At 46.2% G+C, this 22,705-nt stretch overlaps 1 protein-coding gene across 1 annotated transcript in view; it reads right to left on the bottom strand.

Moving 5' to 3' along the window:
• Positions 1 to 6,226: 6,226 nt before the first annotated feature.
• The window catches only part of ALPK2 (alpha-kinase 2), a 133,742-nt gene continuing 117,263 nt past the window's right edge, over positions 6,227 to 22,705 (bottom strand). Inside the window, exons 10-12 of the mRNA XM_006837571.1 lie at positions 21,514 to 21,731; positions 16,949 to 16,997; positions 6,227 to 6,443 (exon numbers count right to left, since the gene is read on the bottom strand). Of these exons, the coding sequence (XP_006837634.1) occupies positions 6,227 to 6,443; positions 16,949 to 16,997; positions 21,514 to 21,731 (484 nt within the window). The remainder of the gene's footprint in view (positions 6,444 to 16,948; positions 16,998 to 21,513; positions 21,732 to 22,705) is intronic.

The following is a 22,705-nucleotide window of genomic DNA, read 5'->3' on the forward strand; positions in this document are numbered from 1 at the left end:
GAGTCTGTGGAGTGAGGGGTCTTGAGGAAGGGACAGACAAGGCAGGATTGAGCATGGACAGGGAAGTCCTCAAGACCCACAGGCACCTCAAAAGGAAGGACTCACCTGAGCCTCTGTCTCCTCAGGCTGGCCCAGCCCCACCTGACCTCCCCGTGAGCAGAGCACTAACCTGCCACTATCCTTCATGCAAGAAAGTACTGAGTCCCACCAGGTACTGGGCCCTGGGCATGAAGAGAGACAACAGATCTCGGTCTATAGGAGAATAGAGATTCAACCATCAGTTATATCCACACAGAAGTAGATATACATGTACAAGCAGACATACACCAGTACAATGGATAAGTACTGGACCACAAGGTCAGTTTGAACCACAAGGTTGGCAGTTTAAACTCACCAGCCATTTCTCAGAAACCCTATACAGGGTTTCTATGAGTTGAAATTGATTCCATGGCACTTAACAACAACAACAAGCAGACACAAGCATCAGGGCTGTGAGACTTGGGGACTCGAGGAAGACTTCTTAGAGGAGGTGACATCTAAGTGGAGACAAGTAGAGGTTCTTCAGATGAAAGAGGAGGGGATAGTCCTGGCATAAGATTCCAGGGTGCTTTTGCCTGAAATCCTTTTAGAAGGAACCACATGCTCTTTGTTCGGCTGTTGACAGTAGAAGTTATGAATTGAATTGTACCCTCCTCAAAACGTATGTTGGATGTAACGATGTAATGTCATGTCATCACTTTCCATAATGCAATCCTATGATGTTCATGAGGCCACACCGGTGTAGGGTGTATCCTAACCCTACCCACTTCTGAGTTATAAGGGACAACATAGACACAGACACAAGCAATCCCAACAGAGAGCTGGCTTGTGAAGATCGCCAAGTAGCCAAGGAAGGCCAATGATACGGAAGCAAGTCATAGATCTTCCCCCAGAGCCGATGAAGAGTCTTCCTAGAGCTGGAGATCTGGATTCAGACTTCGAGCCTCCTGAACTGTAAGGAAACAAACTCTTCTTTAAAGCCACCCCTACTGGAAGTATCTGCCATCCAGCGGCCTTAGGTGACTAACTAGCACAGTGGGTGAGGAGTAGCCGGACACTGAGCAAGGAATGCCGTGTGTACGACAGAATGAAACACTGCTCATTCCTGCGTCAGCCTCACGGTTGTTATGTTTGAGTATGTTGTTGCTGCTATGGTGTCAATCCATCTTGTTGGGGGGGGGTGTCTTTCTATTTTTTGTGACCCTCTATTTGAATTATGGTGATGGAGAAAGATATTGAAAGTACTATGGACTGCCAGAAGAACAAATAAATCTGTCTTGGAAATAGTACAGCAGAATGCTCCTTAAAAGACAGGATAGCTGGACTTCATCTCTCCTTCTTTGGACATGTTGTTAGGAGGGACCAGTCCCTGGGGAAGGGCATCATGTTGGTAAGGTGGTTGTTGTTGATAAATACCATCAAGTCTGCTCTGATTCATGGCGACGCTACTATGCACAATAGTACAAAACATTGCCCAATCCTACACCAGCCTCACAATTGTGGTTATGCTTAAATCCATTGCTGCTGCCACTGTGCCAGTCTATCTCATTGGGGATCTACCTCTTTTTCGCTGACCCTCCACTTTACCAAGCATGATGCTCTTCTCCAGCTCCCTCCTAATCACATGTCCAAAGTATGAGAGACAAAGTCTCGCCTTTCTGGTTTCTAAGGAGCATCGTGGCTGTACTTCTTCCAACACAGGTTGGTTTGTTTTTCTGGCAGTTCGTGGTACTTGAAATATTCTTCTCCAACACCATAATTCAAATAGAGGGTCTCAAAAATAGGAAGACCTCCAACAAGATGAATTGACACAGTAGCAGCAACATTGGGTTCAAACATGACAATTGTGAGGATGGCTCAGGACGGGGCAGTGTTTCACTCTGTTGTGCGTAGGGTAGCTCTGAGTTGGAACTGACTCGATAACACCTAACAACAATAATAAAAGGCAGATCCAGTAAAAGCAACAGAAGGCTGAGCCAAGAGAAAACACACCTCAGGAGTTACAGCTGTGTGTCTTGTCATTGTCGTTAATGCCACATGCAAATTATTTGGACCACCCCCAGAAAGCTCTGGGAGTGGAACCAGCAACCTGAGTTTTAACAAGCTCTTAAGTGACTAAGAACCACTGGACTGCAGGCCTGGCCCACTGCCGAGCTCATTAGAGTTTAATGAGAGAACAAGTGAGGGAATCAATCAACCAATTCCTCTTGCCTTGGAAAAGCGTACAGCAGAGTGCTGTCAACCTTGGCTGCACATTAGAATCATCCTGAGAGCTTTAAAAAACCCCCAATGCTCAGACTAATTACACATGAATCTCTAAGGAGAAGGAGTCCTGGTGTGGTGCTGGAGGGTAAACACCAGAGTGCTAACTTTAAGGTTTGTGCTTCAAACCCAACTGCCACTCCTTAGAAACCCTATAGAGGGTTGCTATGAGTCGGAACTGACTCAGCGGCACTTAACAACAACAACAAAAACTATAAGGAGGACCCAGGTGTCAACATTTTGAAAGCGCCCCAATGTGCAGCCTAAATGGAGTACCGCCGTAGAAAAAGATGTTTTGAATAACCGAGAGAACTTTATTTAAAAAAAAAAAAAAGACATAAAAGTGTGCATCTAGGAGCAAGTGATTCAGGCAAAATGGAGCTTTCTTTTTCTCTCCTTTAATACAAAATCTGAAAGTACAGAATCCAGGGATGGGGCAGCAACTCCACAATATCTTCATTTGGGGCTCCTTTTAGATGTTGATCCTGTCCTCATAGTCACAATATAGTCACTAGAGCTCCAGCGGTCACATTCATGTTCCAGGAAGTAAAAACACAAAGGATGAGGACCAAACAGGGTAGCTCTCTTTCCCCTTTGAAACTATTATTTTATTTTGGGTGCAAATCTACATAGCAAAGCCTCCTCCCCATTAACAGGTTCTAGATAACGATCAGTGATACTGGTTATAATCCTCACATTGTGGCTAGGTTCTTGTTTCTGTTCTAGTTGCTGCATTCCCACTGACTGTGGCTCCCTGCGCTCTGGGCTTTTCATCAATGCTTGAAAATAACTGCTGTCCATTTGGTCTTACATAGATAAGTTTTTTATGATGACTTAATTTAAAGGTAAATTCAGAGAATAATTCAAGGTTTGAAGACTAACTCAGTAGTAAGGACTCCTTCAGCCTCAGTAGGTCCAGTAAGTCTGGATTCCTCAAAATTTGAAGTTCTGTTCCACATTTTACCCCCTTTTGATCAGGATGAGTCAATCTTTAAAGAACTCACCTGGAAACCCCATTCAGAGACTTCTACTTAGATTTCACTGGCCAAAACTGAGATTTATGACTACCTCTAGGAGTCCTGGACTAGAGGTGTGGTGGTGTAGGATCAGCACCAGACAAGGTTAGCAGTTCAAACCCACCAGCTGCTCCTTGGAAACCCATATACAGGGTCACTATGAGTGGGAACCAACTCAACAGCACTTAACAACAACAGTAATATAGGAGTCCTGGAGTGGAGCTGTAGGATAAGCACTGGACTGCTAACCAAAAGGTTGGTGGTTCAAACTCACCAGCCACTCCTTGGAAACCCTATACAGGGTCGTTATGAGTTAGAATTCATTCAATGGCACTTCTTAGCAACAACAACATAGAGTTAAGGTAAGTACTCAACTGCTAATCACAAGCTTGGTGATTCAAACCTACTAGCTATTCCTTGGAAACCCTGCACAGGGTCATTATGAGTTGGAACCAACTTGACAGCACTTAACAACAATGGCAGAGGGTTTATGGGTTGGGCTGTTGACCAAAAGGCCAGCCGTTTAACTCCACCAGCCACTCTGGGGGAAAACATAAGGTTTTCTACTTTCATAAAGATTTAGAGCTTTGGAAACCCTACACAGGACTGCTATGAGTCTGAGCTGACTTGACGATACTTAACAACAATAGAGTTGTGGGTTGGGCTGTTAACTGAAAGATCAGCAGTTTGAATCCCCCAGTCATTATTCCATGGGAGAAATATGAGGCTTTCCACTGCCAGTCCAAATACATTCACAAGTTTCCTTTGAATATTTATGGCTGTATGACTTAGGAGATTTGTGCTACAAAATTATATTGGACCCAAAACTAGGGACAAATTTTCCCAGAGGAAAATTGAACAATTGCCTTGTGAGAAACCGCTGTGCCTGTATTTTCTTTATTTGGTTAGAGCAGGAAGAAAACAATGGCCTAAGTCACCAGGAGGGATTTGTCTCTAAAGACAATAGGTATCTTTTCAAGTTTATACAAGAAATCAGTGAATCTGTGGTAGAATCCAGACGAAAAACAGAGGTCCACTGTGGTAAAGGCAGATTGGTGGGGAGGGCGGGGCGGGGCTAGGAAGAGAAACCCATCTCGAACCTCAATTAGCTTTACAAAAAATGAATTTTTTGTCTCACCTAATTGGATTGTCTGAGCAGTAGTAGGATTTAGGTATGGATAGATCTGGGTGACAGGAGTTCTAAGCTATGATTTATTCTCACTTTTCAACAGATCCTTGATTCAAAAGAGCCACTCAGTAATTGACCATGTGGCGACTGTGGGCGTTCATGGTCAGTAACCATGCGCCATCCCACCAGAAGTCCCTGGTAACAAAGGAGAGAAGTATGTAATATCAATATGTAAGCACAATACCTTAATTTAAAGGAAGCGATAAAGAGGAAACATTTATTCCCTGCCCAGAAGACAAGTCCTGATTCAACCCCTGATAGAGCAGGGACACTGGCCTTTCACTGAGTCTCTATGGAGGTCGTGGAATTAGGGATGTCATTGCTGACATCAGATGGCTCCTGCTTGAAAGCAGAGAATATGAGAAAGATGTTTACTTGTGTTTTATTGACTATGCAAAGAGTTTTGTTGTGTAGACCACGACAAACTGTGGATGATATTGTGAAGAATGGGAATTCCAGACCACTTAATTGTGCTCATGAAGAACCTGTACATTGACCATGAGGCAGTCGTTAGAACAGAACAAAGGGATATTGAAGGGTTTAAAATCAGAAAAGATGTGTACCAGTGTTGTGCTTATTCAATTGGTATGTTGAGCAAATAATCCAAGAAATTGGATTAGATGGAGAAGAGTGTGGCATCTGGATAAGATGAAGACTCCTTGTATGGAGCTACGGGTATGCATTGGACTGCTAATCGCAAGGTTGGTGGTTCAAACCCACCAGCCACTCCTTGGAAACCCTACATAGGGTTGTTATGAGTTGGAACCAATTTGAAGGCACTTAACAACAACAACAAGTTTAATTATGAAATTAGCAAATGTCATGATGACCCCATGTGTGTCAGAGTAGAACTGCGTGCCATAGGATTTTCAGTGACTGATTTTTTGGGAGAAGATTGCCGGACCTTTTTTCTGAGGTGCCTCTGGGTGGGCTTGAACCTCCAGATTTCCTGTTAACAACTGAGCGTATTAACTCTTTGCACCACCCAGGGGTCCCATAAGGAAATTTCTTTGTTCCACCCAGGGCCTCCTTGGTGTTGTCCATGTCAGTTGCAGTAAAGTTCATTCTGTCAAATGTGTGCAGAGTATAACTGCTCTGCATTCCTGGGGGAACTTGAAATATGGCACCAGTTCTAAAGGAAAACAGAACCCTTGTACTTTTTGTTTAAATATGAATTTAATTAAACAGGGTATGATCATTGGAGGGGGGTACTGAATGGAAGTGGTCTTCATCTTGGGGAACCATCTCTGGCGACAGCAGCATACTCAATACTAATGTAACGACTAGACAGGTGGAGGAGGTCTACTACAATGAAGATGCATCATCTAGAGGACCCTCCAGGAGGGGCGAGATGGGAAAGGGTTTGGGTTGTGAACAGACCCTGTTCAGCACCAAGTCCTTGCCAACACAACCACATGCAAATACACACATACAGACACATAACGTGAGGCTGGTGGAAATGCTGAGAGTGAACACAAACAGTGGACGTCTTGGAGACAGATGGTTGAGTCAGTCTCTCAATGAGTCTGGTCGAAAGTCCTGTTCTGAAATCGTTTCAGTGGGGACATCAGGAGACCAGTGGGAGGCATCTTGGAGTATGGTTGGGTGGGGGTAAAGATTGTCACCCCACTCACTGCGGACTGTGGGGTTTCTGAGTGCTCCCACAGTTTCACTCACAAGACGGGTGTGTTGGGAAGGACCCACTCTCTACGAATGGTTGCTAGGTCTTTCCTGCTGGGGTCTGTGACACCGTCTTCTTCACCATGGTGGGGTTCGGCTGAACTTTGCTTTTCCCAGGGACGCTTGGCTTCTTGGGTTTCTGGTGGTTGGTTTGAAGGGACTTGAGTCCCAGCATCTTACAATACTTGTTACACTGGTGTAGGGCTTTAAACTGATCAATGAAGGTCATGGGGCAGTTGCCTTTAAATCCTTTGTACCTAGAGTTTGGGTGGAAGGAAAACAACGTTTTAGAGAGAACACTTCACTAGTTTTGAAATAAAAATGTGAAAGGTGGACTCACAGGGCACAGAAAGTTTACTTAAGCATATTTAAACAAGAATGGCACAGTGGTTGACACAACTATCAGTTAAAGAAAAACAAAACCTGTGGAACTTAGTGAGGGTACAGACCTATTGGCAGTGTTGAGTGAAATACGTCAGTCACAAAAGAACAATGAATGAACATTTGATTTATCTATGTCTTTACAATCAATAAAAAAGGACAAATATTGTATGCTCTCATGTATATGAACTACCTAGACCAGACATGTATGTAGAGATCAAAAGTTTACTTGTAGTCACTGGGGGCGGGCTGTAGGTAAAGGGAAGGAAAATATGATGCTTAGGAGTAATGGGAAAATCCTGGAATGGTTAATGACGATGCTCGAATTACCTAAACTATGCGTGTGAACACTGTTGATGAGGCTAATGTTTTGTTTTCTATGTATTTGTTACAATTTTTTAAAAAGCATTTTTAAAAGGCCCATTGGCACAGTAAAGATCAAAGGCCTGGATTGTCCAAATGTTCCAAATGCTCCAGTGATGGAGCATCTTAGTAGCTTTTATTTTTAGTCATAATGACTAGAGCTGGGCCATCTCTATAAAGATTAGAAGACTTTCTGGAGGGCTAAGAGCCACCCTCAACCCCACCCCACACAAAGGTTCTTGATAAAGGAGTTCTAGAGCTTTGGAGCTGAGGGACGTAACACCTACTCCTCAACCATCTCGTCATCTGGCACTTTGCATTTATGACCATAGTGAAAACTCTAGTAACCAAATATTTTGCAGGTTAGCAACATACTTTGGCAGTAATGAACACAGAGGTGCAAAGTGAGACAAATACAGACTGTGTAGGTTATGGTTATGTGTCAGCTTGGCTGGGCTGTGATTCTCTGTGACTTGGGGATTACCAGGGGACTTCAGAAAGTTTATGGGAAAATTCCATTTGTCTTTCAATTCCATTTTTTTCCATAAACTTTTTGAAGCCAACCTCATAGATAATGAATAAAGAAGACCAGGAAAGAACCGATGCATTTGAACCGTGGTGTTGGTGAAGAATATTTAAAGTACCAAGGACAGCCAGAAGAACAAATAACTCTCTTCTTAGAAGAAGTACAGCCAGAATGCTGCGTAGAAGGGAGGATGGCAAGTCTCTGTCTTACATACTTCGGACATGTGACCAGGAGGGACCAGCCCCTAGAGAAGACCATCATGTTTGGTAAAGTCCTTGAAAAAGAAGAAGCTCACCAACAAGATGGATTGACACAGTGGCAGCAGCAATGGGCTCAAACAATGATGATTGAGAGGTTGGCACAGAGATCAGCAGTGTTTCGCTCTGTTATGCATCAGGTCACTATGAGTTGGGTCACTATAAGTTGTGCATCGGGTTACTATGAGTTAGGTCACTATGAGTTGGAACCTACTAACGGCACCAAACAACAACATATGCAATGATGTCATCTAGCAGTCATCTTCCATTGCATGACTTGATGTAGTAATCCTCTGCTTTTGCCTACCACCAATTTCCGCATAACAACCTTGTCTTTGGCACCTAACCATGTCAATATGTGAGGAGGGAGTTGGACCCTCCAATTTATAACTGAAGGATTTTGACTGAGAGGTCAAGGAAACCAAACAAGTTGATGCAAGTGACAGGATCAGCACACAACCCTCTGAGTAGTTCTCCTACTGAAGCGTGCTCTCCTGGGACATCTGCTCTGCTCCCCACAGGCAAGCTCTGGGTCACTGTCTCCAGCAGGTTCTAGAGGGGACCAGGCCAACCATCTGCTTGAGACCAGCCTCAGTGACTATCCCTTTCGGCTGAGACATTGAACACTTAGCCTGTCTATGAGCATGCTTTCAGATACTGACTGTGGTATAATAGTATCCTCATTGGGAAGACAAATTCTCAGTCCCTCAAGTCTCTCCCTGGAAAGGAAACAAACAACATCTACCAAGAAAGCTGGTCAATCTATAGAAGAATTGATTTCCCTGATCAAAAGGGGGAAAGATACAGAACAGAATTTCAAATTCTCATGGCTGGAGGAACCTCCCAAGTTACTGCCCTGAAATCATCTCTAAACTTAAACTAATAATATTCCCTGAAGGCTTCTATAAACCAAATTATGGTTTAGCTTCACATGCATACAATGCCTGCTGGGAACACGGTGCTCTTTTAAAGAACTATCCATAGGGGAGGAAATTGACAACTAGAAATACAAGGGAAGAAAGTTAGGGCAATGTGTTTATGTGTACAGAGGAGGAACACCTCAGAAAAGGAGGGTTGTGTGGCTCCAAGAACATTGATTCTGTAGCTGTGATCTGATGCCTCCATTCGCTGACAGAAACCATGGAGGTCACACCCTGAGTGATGGGGCATTTTGAACGTTCCCTTTCCCTGCGTAAGTCAGGTGGTACTGCATTAATAAAAAGCCTAGTAGGTTTCTCGCTGCCCAGAAGCTGATGCCTAGCACCTGACGCCAACCCACTACTCCTCTCCCTCCCCACCTCTGATAACCCAGAAGCCAAGCTCATACATTGGAGAAAAACGTGAGCTAAGATAGAAGCTGAGTGGTGCAGAATAGTACAAACTGCACTGCTGAACAAGCCATTTTCCCATTTCTAGCTTCCCTGGGTGGCACAAATGGTTAGTACTCAACTACTGACCTAAAGGTTGATGGTTTGAACCTAGCCATGTGTGCCGAGGAAGAAAGGACTGGCAATCTGCTTCTGTAAAGATTAGATCCAAGAAAACTCCATGGAATTCTGTTCTGCTCTGTCACATGCAGGGTCACCAGCAGTATGAATCGAGTTAATGGCAACCAGGACCTTCTCTGGCAGGAGACCAAGAGGAAGGCTGCAAGGTCAGTCTGTCTGTCCTCTGCCTGTCCAACTGAGCACTCCTAGTGGGATGCCAGGCCACCTGGGTTTGTTTGCATTGATTTTACGCTCAGGGAAGTCCGCCCTTAATTTCTGAATCCCTGCACTTCTTAGACAAATGGAACATCTCAGACATACCACTTCAGTGTGAACATGCTGGAAACATCTCCCAGGCATCTGTGTCAGGACGACCTTGAACTTTTCTGACTTGGAAACAATATCTCTCCTCTGCCCAGAAAAACAACACTTCACCTTTGCCCTGCCGGACAGCTGGCCAGCTGCCCCACAGCACCACCCGAACACCAGGCAGCCAGGGCCTTGATGCCAGGGCCCTCCTGCAGTGGCCGGGACGATTGGTCACAGGACCATGACCTGCTTTCCCCAACAGCCCCTGAGGGTCTGACCACAGCCTGGGATTGGGCGTCTCTGGAAGAATCCTCACAAGAGCCACAAGTTCAAGTTCCAGAGCTCTGATTCCCAAGGACTGGTTTCTAATCTGCAGACCATGGGCTCCCTGGGGCCATGGGCTAAGAGTAGGACCGGAGAAGAGCACTCAGGCTACCATTCACTGCAGCCTCGGGTCCACTGTCGGGCTGGGGTGGGTGGGGGCGTGGGTGTGGTCGGGGTGAGGCCACGTGCTCAGCATTTCAGTATGTTCTCAGAGAGTAGGCTCCACTCCAAATGCCCCTCCAGTGTGAGTTCCTAAGTCTTTGCCTTTCTGTGGGCTTCTTCCCTTTTGTCTTCAAATAGCACTCTGGCTCCTTTCAGACAGACAGACAGACAGACACACACAACACATGTTCCTCCTGCTTTTCTAGTTGTGTTTTAATTGATACACTGAGTGACATGAATGGTTATCATGCTTGGCTGCTAACTGAACACTCTGAAGTTTGAATCTACCTAGAGGAGCCTCAGAAGAAAGACGTTGCGATCTCCCTTCTGAAAAATCAGCCACTGAAAACCCTTTGGACGCAGTTCCACTCTGACGCACATTGGGTCTCCATGAGTCAGAATTGTCAAATGGTATTGACAAGCTTGTTAACTCCCTGGCATTTTAGCAGCCAGGTTACAGGGATTGAGTTTCCTCTTAGTTCTGCTCAGACGTTCTCAAAGGTGCTGATAACGTTTTCTGATATATCTGGTCTTCGTCCAGTTCCACCCTTTGATCTCCCATGACACCTGACACTCTTGGCCACGACCTCCTGTTGTCCACCAGGGGGCGATCTTGAGTCCAACAGTCTTCCTTTGGGGCTTTCCTTCTGTTCTTAGACTGGTTGTGAGACCCTTCTGTCCTTGGAAGGGGCTGGGGGGCGGATACTTAGGAAGTAAGGTTGGGAAGTGGGAGGAACCACCTGGCTCCCCACCCTAGTCACTTGGATAAAACTGCCCTTTGCGAGGCTTTTAGGTGAAGCTCAGGCTGGTGGGGATGTGCCCTGGGGGAGTGTCAGCCCAGCAGACCCTGGAGACACAGTGAGAATGTTGCTTCCAATGTCAGCCTTGCCCAAGCTGTAACCTGGCCGGTCCTTCCTCTGTGGTCCTCCGGGCTTCCTTCACAGCAGAGACTGGACAATAGCTCGCTCAACATGCCACATGACAGCCAGATTAGACCAACACGGATCCCTGCAGCCCTCCGGGGAGGTGACAAGCAGGGACGTAGGTAGTGTGGCAGCCTGTGAAAGTAGCTATATTGAGAGTCAGTGTGTCTTTCTCACCTCTTTAGGATGCGAGGCTTTGAAACCTGGCATTTCACATGTTCTGTGGTGACAGGTGCGCTGCCGTGAGATGAATTGAAAATTTGCCAGGAAATTCTGTCCCAGAGTCCCTCTGCCTCCCTTCCTCCTGGCCCATTCTCAAGGTATGCTTACACCCACACCCTTTTCACACTCACATGCACGAATATTCACACACCTGCACATGCTTACATGTCCATACACACACACACAGTTACACGTCCATGCACACACACACTTACACGTCCACACACACACGTACACGTCCATGCACACACACACTTACACGTCCATGCACACACACACTTACACATCCATGCACACACACACACACTTACACATCCACATACACGTACATGCACACACACACACACACGCTTACACGTCCATGCACACACACACACCTGTTCTGGGGTTGTGCTTCCTGCTCATTAGAACCCACTTCTCCATCTACAAGTATGGGTCCTTCCTCAGCAGGTAGGTCGTGGTGACTGGGCAGAGCGTTTGACCTGTTTTCATCTCTCCTCTTTTCATGGCTCAGAAGACCAGAATTGGAGCCACATTCTCAGGGTGCCTGTCCTTGTCACGTGTCTGCCCTGGGCACTGGGCCCTCTCATTTGCCCTTCAATGGTGACAAACTGGTCACAACTCCGCCCAGGGCCTCTTGGATTTGGTTTCCACGTCGGGGATGCCTGACCACTGGCACGTATCCTTCATTCTCATCAGTCTTCCTTCCGAGGGCAGAAAGGTATGACACTGACTGGTGGCCAGAGTAATGCTGTCCTTTGTGGCTACTCATAACCATCCGCTTTGGGTCCAATGCTTATTAACTGGGGGAAATACGCTCAGAGTACATCTTTGTTTTACTTCAATCTAGAAACAGGAAGTCAGCTTTTGGGGTGACTGCAGAGGGGAGTTTGTGGCAGTCTGTTTCTATAAAGATTTCTGCCTTGGAAATCCCATGAGGCAGTTCTCTATCCTATAGGGTTGTGTGTTGGCAATGGCTGAACACAAGAGGGGGAAAGTATTGACTCTGGTGTCCCCTGGTGGCTGACTTGCAATACCACACCTCTCCAGAAACACAGTTGCTGGCCCAGGAGGGCTGTGTGTTGAACCCAGGAGGACTGGACCCAGACAGTTTGGTTTGATTTGATGACATTTCTATATCTCCAGATAAACCATTACATATTTTTCTTTATGTTAAATGGTCCGGTTAGCATCTTGGTCTACCTATAAAATGAATTCGTGGATAGCTAAACAATCATATTTGCTGTACTTTGCAACTTGTAATTTTTGTACTCAATAATGCCAAAGGATTAAGGGTATTACGGTACCAGCCACAGATTTCCAGACATATTCATATTGCTGCTGACTCCCAGGAGAAATATTAGATGTGTCTGTTTTAAAAATCAACTAGCAGGTAAGATTGAATTTAAATGAACCAGCCACGGCAGTTTCCTATTTCCTTTTATGAGATTATAATGATCTATCCTCAAAATACTATCATACCTTTCAGCTTCATGAAACAAGAGATCAAGCCAGGTTGAATTTATGGGGATTTCAGCAGGCAAAAACATGGCCAGGATTGAGACACAGGGAACATTTTTATTAAATGACACAATGGCATCTCTTCCCACAAAAATCCTGGTTACTGCTGGCCAAAAAAGGGTAGAGCCTCAATTTGGGAGGTTTTTTTTTTTTTTTCTTCTTCTGCTTTAAACAACACAGTAGCTGTTCTCATCATTGGAGTCCCTGGCTGATGCAAAGCTCTATTCCTAACTGGAAGGTCAGAGGTTAAGTCCAGACAGGTACCTCAGAAAAAGGCCTGGCAAGCAAGTGACTTCTGAACAATCAGTTCCTAAAAATCCTGTGGAGCTCAGCTCTGTTCTGACACATGTAGAGTCGTTATGAGTTTAAATCCACCTTGACTGGCCATTTCCTCCTGTCAGAGAACGTCATGATTGAGTTACTATCCATATTGAGCCTCTAAGAAACATGTCTTTTGAGAAAACTGTGGCTTACAAGGAAAAGTTTAAAGAAAATGTTGGAGAGAAAAATAATATCCCCTCCGAAGTTGTAAAATGCTCCTCAATCCCCTTCTCTTCCATCATGTCCGCCCTGAGGGCTCCTTGAGCAAGCAGACAGTAAGCAGTCAGACGTCACAGACAACATTTCACACTGAGTTCCAGCCATCAACTCACTTAATGGGTCTTAGGCAGCTGAGCCAAGCCCAGAGAGTCACATGAAAGCTGAGAACAAAACCAAGGGATTGGATTTCTTTTTAAATTAAGAGGGGAAATATGGCATTTGACGCTCACAGTTGGTCTGGGTTCCTGGAAGCTGCTGACATACTTTTACAAGATGTCTCAAATAATCACCCTCTTATGCCTGTCTCAGTTTTCGAAACTTCTCGAGTAGGTTTCTGTTTTGAGTCGATAGAAAGTTGTTCTAAACAAACATATGCATTTTGCCCACACTGGCATTAGACTGGGCTATGAAGAGGTAAAGGAAATCAATATTTATCAAGCTCACAGGAGGCTTTGGGGACTAGATACAGGTGAACAGAAGTGAAAGTGAAGATCCTCACCACCCCTTGTCTCTCCATTCTCCGGATCAGTGGCTTTGAGAATCTGAGAAGCCAGGATTCTAACCTGGTTGGTTGATGCCTGAATTTGCAATGTTCTGCAGAGAACACCCAAGTCTGGAAGGAAGGTTCCACTCAGGAAATCCTCCTGGGGTCCAGGGGCCTTCACAAATAGGGACATCAGAGAATTTACCTTCTAAATGAGGACCTGTGTTGTGCTGTTTAAAATGAACTCGACCCAAAGAAGTTTGTCTTTGGTTCCTGAGAGATAGACCCTGCTGCTATATGCTGTCAAGTTGGTTCCGACTCTAGGGACCCTAGCCAAGAGTCCTGAGGCTGTAAATCTTTATGGGCACACAAGCCTCATCTTTCTTCCACAAGTGGCTGGTGGATTTGAACTGCTGACTTACCCTAGCCAAGAGTCCTGAGGCTGTAAATCTTTAAGGGCACACAAGCCTCATCTTTCTTCCACAAGTGGCTGGTGGATTTGAACTGCTGACTTTACCGTTAGCAGCCTAATACATAACCCGCTGTGCTACTGGGCAGAGCGGTAAGCACTAAAACACTGATTGAAATGCCTTTGATGGGGCCTCCAGACCACGTGAAGGTTGATGTTACTAAGGTAACGCAGGTGGAGCCGGTCAAGTCAGTGAGCCCAGCCCAGCGTGGTATCAGCTGACCTGGGGTGGGGTGGGGCATGCTTCAGTCATTTGTGGCTCTGTAAGGAGGCCTCAGTACAAGCTATGGACCCAGCAGAGCAGAGCCAGGGGCTTCCTGGTTGGTGGTAGACATCCATGCATGTGGGATATAAAACATGCTGGGAACCCTCCCTGATCTCACCCTATGCGTCTCTCCATTGGTACCCTTCCTATGATAAAGCTATAATCCTAAATCTAGCACTTTCTGTGAGTCCTACAAGTTGTTCTAGGGAATTCTCAAACCCAATCGCCTAGTAGGGGCTAGCGGGTCAGAAGCAAGGGGTGGGAGCTGTATCCTAAGGGGGTAAAGGGAGCTCCCAAGTTTGCAGCCAGCAGGTCAGAGGTGAAAGTGTTGTGTGGACTCCCAAGCTCATGCTGTTGTCTGGGGCCTGGGGCCACCTGGGCAGTCTGGAGGGCTGTGAACCTTCATCTGTGAGCTCTACCCCAGTTCCCAGGGGTGAGGGTCAGAGGAGGGTGGCTGGCTGGCTGGCTGCCTGCCTGGGCAGCTGCTGGCAGAACAGAAGTGGAATGGAACTGAGTTGATTTGATTGATCCTTATAGTTTGGTGAAAGGGAAAAGAAATTTTACTTTTTTCCATGTACTTGTCCAAGGCAAATGCCAAACTAGATGGGATTCTAAGGCATCAGGGATAAAAATGGTTCTGTGCTTGGCAGACAGGATGTGTGGTCACCCTCTCCTCAGGCAGGCCAGACAAGCTCCTTTGATGCCAACAAGGCAGGCTGCCTGCAGGTGAAATATAAGGCGGCGGGGGGCCAGGCCAGGCCTCTGCAAACCCCCAGGCTCCTCACATATCAAACTCTTCCAAAGACAATCAGCAAGTTCCAGGTCACCCCTGGGAGAGGGGTACGTTTTTCAGAAGGAACCACATAAGGAGAAAATGTCCAAGTTGCATCTTGGTTTCAAAGTCCAATCTAAAGCTTTGTGCAGTCAATGGGAATGCCAAGAATGAGGTTTGTAATTAGAAGATAATCAAGACTCGTCCCCCTTTCCCATTTCCAAATCCTTCATCTTTCCTTCCAGGATTCCTGGTGGCAAAGTGATCAAGTACTCAGCTGCTAACTAGTGGTTGGAACCCATCCGTCAGTCTTCAGAAGAAAGTGGTGGCCATCTTCTATAAAGATGACGGTCTCGGAAACCCTACGGGGCAGTTCTACTCCATCCTGCAGTGGAGCAATGAGTTAGAATGCACTAGATGGTTATGGGCTTGTGTAGGTTTGTTTTTTGTTTTTGTTTTTGTTTTTTTTTGGTGTCTCTTTTCTGCCATCCTTCCTTAAAGCTGAAAACTAGCAAATTTGTTGCAGCAAAGCTGAGACAGAGGGCCTGAAGTGGCAGCTCACACAGATGAGTAGTTCCAGCCACAGGGGAGTAAGTTATTGTCTCCCAAAGCCACGTGTCCTCTCTTTCTTACAAATGCACTTACACCAGGGAACAGCAGTCATGGCAGTGTGCGGGGCGAGGGGCAGGAAGCTCCAACCAAGAACCACCAATAGCCTGCTCTCCCCATAGTGACAGACAAGTTAGAACTTCACCCCATGGCAGTTTGAAGCTTCCATTAAGGGCTATGGAAACATTGGGGAACAGTTCATGGTGTTGATTGGCATCAACAGCTCTGGCTTTTCTGGTTCTATATATATCACACACATACACAGATAAGTCTATAGAAAAACAACAACAATAAAAGACACCCCGGTACCATCTTAGCATCACATCATATGACTACACACCACCCTACATGTAACAACATCCTACCCTAAACTGGAACTCTGGTGTGGTGCTGTCAGATCAGCACTGGTCTGCTAACCACAAAGTCAGCAGTTCAAACCCACCAGTTGCTTGCAGAAACCTTATACAGGGTCACTGAGAATGGGAACTACCTCAAAGGCACACACAATACCACCAACCACAATCCTGAACTGGGAAAACAAAACCATCAACATCGGCCTTGAGGGTTTCTCTATGACTGAGTTCTGTAAGTCACCAAGATTACTTTTGGGGGGAAATGCACAAATATGCAAATAGAACTCATTGTACTCAACTGCATCAGGAAGCAAGTGGAAGTTAGTAAATGTTGTTGTTGTTACATGCCATGGAGTCGGTTCCGACCCATAGCGACCCTTTATAGGGTTTCCAAGGAGCGGCTGGTGAGCTTGTTTGCGGTTCAAACTGAGTTTGCAGACCAGCAAATACGGCACCGCACCAGGAGCCCCAGGAAAGGCAGGAACAGGGACTATTACCCCTTGAAAGACATTCCAATAATGCTCGAAGTTCCCTCCACATGGCATGGCTGTTCCACGTTGATCTCAAATTTTGTTTGCAGAATTCTTGTTTGTTCTGATGTGAGGGAACAAATGTGTTTCCCAGTGAGAACGAAGCCCATAAATATTTGATGTGAGTGAGAGAGTGAACGGAATTCATCCTAAGCACCACAGTCAGGACAGGGAATCGGCTTTGCCCACATCAGCCAGCATAGCACTTCCCAGGAGGTGTCTGAAGCCAGCCTTAAGTGAAACATGCTCACTTATTCCTACTCACCCTTTCGCCAGTGTTGCTATGCCCACGTCAGTTAACTTCATCCCCACACCTATAGGAAGAAAGCAGAAACGGGGTATTTGTTCCTCAGGGCTCCTCAGAAAGGATGGACCATCTGGTGACTGATCCAACCTCAGTTCCCTTCCTGAGGAAGCATGGATTCCAGCGCCTTCCATGAAGATGCCTCTGTCTGTGGAGGAGGCAGCCTTTTGGATGGACACCCATTTTATGGGGTGGTAATGGGAAAGGCAGGTCCTCGGAGGGAGTCACTCTGAGGAGCTGTGCATCGTGTGAGCAGTGGGGCCTGCCAGCCCACCCCAGCCCACCCCAAGTCCTCTCAGCTCAGAGGAATGAATCTCTCAGCCTTTGTGACCCACAGTCCTCAGAGTGAAGACTAATGCCTGTCACTCTCCTGTGAGCTTTCTCCTCAGAAACACTTGGATTGAGGCTTAAGGCTGCTCCCTATTCCCCCTAGAACAAAGAAAGCCTTACACAGTGTGGGGAGAAGTGTGGGTTGGGCTGACCAACAGAGAGAGTCACAGAAGGACTTTCTTCTTTCAAAGCCAAACTTCAACTGTGCAATACCCAATTGCCATACAGTTTTCAGATTCAGGACCAAAGGCATCCTGGGCTGGGGTAGACCCAGAGAAACACTCCTGAGATACACAGACTTTTAACCAGTGACTTGGGGACATCAGCATTTGGAGTCCACGGGCTGATATTTTGACACAACCTAACCACCATAGTGGTTATGAATTGGGCTGCGAACCTTAAGGACAGCAGTTCGAAACTACCAGCTGTCCCACAGGAGAAAGATGAGGCTTTCTGCTCCTGTAAAGATTTACAGCCTCGTAAACCCTGTACAGGGTCGCTGTGAGTTGGAACAAACTCCACAGCACATAACCACCACCACCAACCACCATCTGGAGTCCTGGTGTGACGCTGTGGGTTAATGCGCCCTACTGCAAAGCCGTTTGAACTTCAAAGTCGGCAGTTCAAGCTCACCAGCTGCTCCTTGGAAACCTTGTATAGGGTTGCTATGGGTCAGAACCGACTCAGCAACACTTAACAACAACAACAACCATTCATTCAGCCATATTGACAATGGCTACCAAGAGTAAACAGCTAACTCAGCTGCTCACTTGGGTTCAGCAGAGAGCCCTAGGCAGCCTGGAAGAGTCCCAAGCAGATCAGAGCAATTGGGACCATGGCTCGGAAACTGTCTTCCAGGAAAAGGAGGGAGAGGAACCCCCCACCCCCCCCCCCCCCCCCTGGCTCTGCCCCACACCCTCAGGCAGCACTGGAGGAGGTAAGAGTACTTCTCTGATGCCCGGATCAGCCATGGTCTCTCAGCCATTCCAGAATCTTCCTGCCCTTGAAACCCCAATGGCTGTTCTGACTCACAGTGACCCTACAGGACAGATTAGAATGCCCCCATAGGGTTTCTGTGGAGTCCTGGTGTGGCGTTGTGGGTTAACATGCCAGACTGCAAAGCCGTTTGAATTGCAAGGTAGGCAGTTCAAGATCACCAGCTGCTCCTTGGAAACCCTATACAGGGTTGCTATGGCACTTCACAACAACAACACCACTATAACACAACACCACCACAACACAACAATAACAACACCAACAGCAACACAACACCACCACCACAGCAACACCACTACCACACTACCACACAACCACAACAATACAACAACACCACACCACCACCACCACCACAACAAAAGAACACAACAAAACAAAACACCACCACACAACAGCACACCAACACAACACAGCAACACAACACAACACAAAAACACCACCACAACAACACAAAACAACAACAACACCACAACACACCACCACACAACATAACAACACAACACAACACAAAACAACAACACAACACCACCACAACAGCACAGGGTTTCTGTGGCTGTCACCTTTACAGAAGCAGACCACCACATCTTTCTCCCCTGGAGCAACTAGTGGGTTTGAACCCCTAACCTTTCAGTTAACAACCAATGCTTTAGCCACAGCATCACCAGGGGTCCCTCTTCGCCTGTTGTTGTTTTGTAGTTAAGCTTAAGTGTGTTCCGGCTTGTAGTAATTGAGAATACGGTTTTCAGGGAACGACTGGTGGGTTTGAACCGCTGATCTTGAGATTCAAACAGACTTTGTGGTCCAGGGCATTCTCCTGCAGTGCCACCCCTCACCCTTAGGAGGTATTAATTCCATTCCTGTTTCTCCAGGCTGGTGGCTGTGGGCACTTGCTCTAGCCCAGTGGACCTCACCATGCAATCTAGTGATGGCCACTGGTCCACAAGGCGACCTCACCATCTGGCTGGCCCTGCAGGACTCCACCTTGGGCCTAGCCTTCTCCTGTCACTGACTCTTGCCTTCCATGGGTCAGACTGTGATCACTGGTATCCCCCATTCCTAGCAGGTGACCCTGCCCATTGAGGAACCTGGCACCATAGGAGCCATTCTGAGCCATAAAGAAGGAATCAGCAACCCCTAAAAAAAGGCCACTCCCTAGCGGTCAGATCTGATGGTACCAGTACCCTGTTGTTGGAAGTCATTGAGTCAATTTTAACTCCTAGCAACCCAATGTGACAGAGTAGAACTGCCCTGTTGGGTTTCCTGGGCAGTAGTCACTATGGAAACAGATCACCAGGTCTTTTCTTCTGTGAAGTAACTGGTGGGTTCAAACCGCTGATCTCTCAGTTGGCATCAAATGCTTAACCACTCCACTACCAGAACTCCTTGATAGTACCTCCATCCCTTGGGTCTCCATGGCTCCATGAGCACTGTTTTCTGAGGCCCCAGAAAGGAAATCTGAAGGTTAATGTTTTGCCTCAGCAGAATCTGCCGGGGGCCTGAAGAGTACATGTGTGTGTGGTGACCCACTCAGGTGTGTCACCAAGTTCTGAGCCCGCCCACCCACCATGCACCTGTGTGCTAAATTAGACACGGTGCTTTGGCTGATCCAGTGAGCATTTTAAAAGCCTCTTACACAGTTGGCAAGTAATGCATCCCATTCTTTCAAAACGCCTAACACCAAGAACATATGTAGAAATGCTTCACGTAACTTTTATTACAGGATCTGTGCTTACTAAAAAAAAGAGGGGGAGGTAGAGATAACTAAATTGAAAAAGCCCTTTTGGACATCTTATTTCATGGAAAGTTGTATTTAAAAACCACAGCTTTATTTTCTAAGCTGCATGGAAGCCCAGTTTTAAAAAGTCATTTGGCAAAAAGTCTTTGGAATTGGGAAAGTGCTTCCCCCTGCTTCTCATAATTGTCAGATGTCACGTGTCCTTTAAAAAAGAACAGGACATCAGTTTAAAAACGCAACATAGCTCTTGGCTTAATTTGGACTGAGATTATCAAAGGCCTTGCTAGATTGGTCACTAATCTCTAGTGTGCAGCTGCGAAGTGCAGTTGTTGTTGTTGATGTTATTTACTGCCATCGAGTCAGTTCCGACTCACAGTGACCTAGTATAGGGTTTCCAAGGAGCAGCTGGTGGGTTTGAACTGCTAACCTTGCAGCTCAAACTGACCTTGCGGTTCAGTGCATTATCCTGAGTTAGGGGTCCTTATAATTATAAGTCGTTTCTGATGGAAGAGAGACTGGCAGCATTAGGATTTCGTTCTCTAGAATTTGAGTTCTTGGATCTTTTAGGTGACAGTTTCTTACAAATCCACCAGTGGGCAGAGACCCCAGGGGCCTGTCACAGGCTCAGCTTTTATCCCACAAGCCTGCAGGGACTGGGACCATTCGGGAAATAGACATGTGCAACCAGAGAGGTGGTAACTCTTAGAGTACGAGAGGTTGATGGTTGCATTTGGGTCTTTTTTATTCTAATCCTAATCTCAGTGCCTGTGTCTAATGAGAGACGTTGGAAAGTGCTTCGAGTATCGAGCAGTCCTCCGCTACCAGGACAATATAAGCAAATGGCTCTGCAGTGAAGAGTAAGGCAGCCCTCCCATGAAACACGTGTCAACACATTAAGCTGCACGAACCCCTTGACAGAGAGCTGGCGGGCCTGCTATAGGTGCTGACTAGCACCTAGAAGGGAAGCCAGTGTGCATTCACTCCAGGGTACTGCTCTTCAGTGGAAACATAGCATTTAACACAAATTAACTGTGAAGAGGAACAAACACAGGACACGTGAAACGTGATGGTGGCGGTGGTGGTTAAGTACCGTCAAGTCAGTTCTGACTCATAGCAACCCTGAATAGAGTTTCTGTGCAGCGGCTGATGGGTTTGAACCACCGACCTTGTATTCCAGTGCTTCTCCTACAGCGCCACAGCAGGACTCAGTAGCTGTCTGTTAGACCATATTTTATGTGTGGCAGGGAAGTCTCTTGCATGAATTTTCATATATGTCTGAGTTTGTACCTACTGAGGAGATAACAACAAGGTAAATCTTTGGGCATTATTAGAAGGAATTAGTACAATGTACCTTACGATGCCTTTGGACCAATGTGGCATTAGTAGCACCTTTTGCTGGTGATGGTACTTACTGGCTTTCCTGGCTCACCACCCCATCCCCGGGAACCACAGCATCCCGCCTCACCCTGCATGTCGGTGACCAAGAGGCAGCCACTTGTTTTCTGGTACACCCAGTGCTGGAAGGTGCAGCACTTCTGACCAGCCTCTGACTCTCTTCTCAAGAAGTTTATCTCCTTCCCATCCCGGATGGAATACTTTACAAATTCTCCCATCAGCTCTTCCTCCACTGTCGCATAGGGGATGTTGTTCTCCGGCCGATGGATGAGGAAAATAGGAATGATCCTAGCAGGGGAGAGAACATGGACACATGCACTACCACCCACTCTGACTGGGAGCAGCAGTCAACCCCTGGGTCCTGCCAGATTCCCATGAAAATTCTCCCCAGTGATTACTCAGTGGGAACAAGGATATGTTGTAGTTTTTCCTATAGTAGGAAAACCCTTTGGAATGAAGTTTAATTGCTCATGAACATGTGCATGATCATCATAACTCAATAATCTAGTGGTCAGATGACTATAATTCAATCACTCATGTATACATATATACAGACACACTCCCAACACTCATCTATGCATCTATCCATCCATCCATCCATCCATCCTTTCTTTCACTCAAAAGATATTCATTAATAGGACCATCAAGGGAGAAGATCACAAGCAGAATGTGGGGGCCCATATAGAGAAGCAGTGACACCAGAGATGGGGACATGGAGAGAGAGAGCAGCTGAGGACTCTAGACTCATGGAAAGAGGAAGGCTGTGTGCTGGTGGCCAGGAGACTGGCTTGAAGAACGTGCCCTTTGGTTGTTTAAATGATTATATATTCCTAAGTGTTTTTGTGTACATTCCTTCCCCACAAAAACAAAGCAAAACAGAGGGACTAGAAGCAAATACTGTTGAATAATGATGCACGGAGGAGACTGTAATCATTGCAATGAAACAATGAATATAAAACCAATGTTCTCCCATGTAAACTATCTCTCAAGTCACAATAAAAACTTTTTTTTTTTAAAAAAAGAAAGATATTCATTAAGCGACTTCTATGTGTCAGATACTTCCAGACATTGTTCCAGATGATAGAAATAAATAAATATAAATGTATATAAAACAGAGGTGTGGTGTTGTGGGTTAATGCACTGGACTACAAGGTCAGTTTGAATCGCAAAGTCTGTGGTTCAAGTTCACCAGCCGCTCCTCAGAGACCCAATACAGGGTCTCTATGAGTCAAGATCAACTCACTGGAACTTATCAACTCCTT

This window comes from Chrysochloris asiatica, unplaced genomic scaffold, assembly GCF_000296735.1.
Source record: "Chrysochloris asiatica unplaced genomic scaffold, ChrAsi1.0 scaffold00021, whole genome shotgun sequence".
In the NCBI taxonomy this organism is placed as follows: domain Eukaryota; kingdom Metazoa; phylum Chordata; class Mammalia; order Afrosoricida; family Chrysochloridae; genus Chrysochloris; species Chrysochloris asiatica.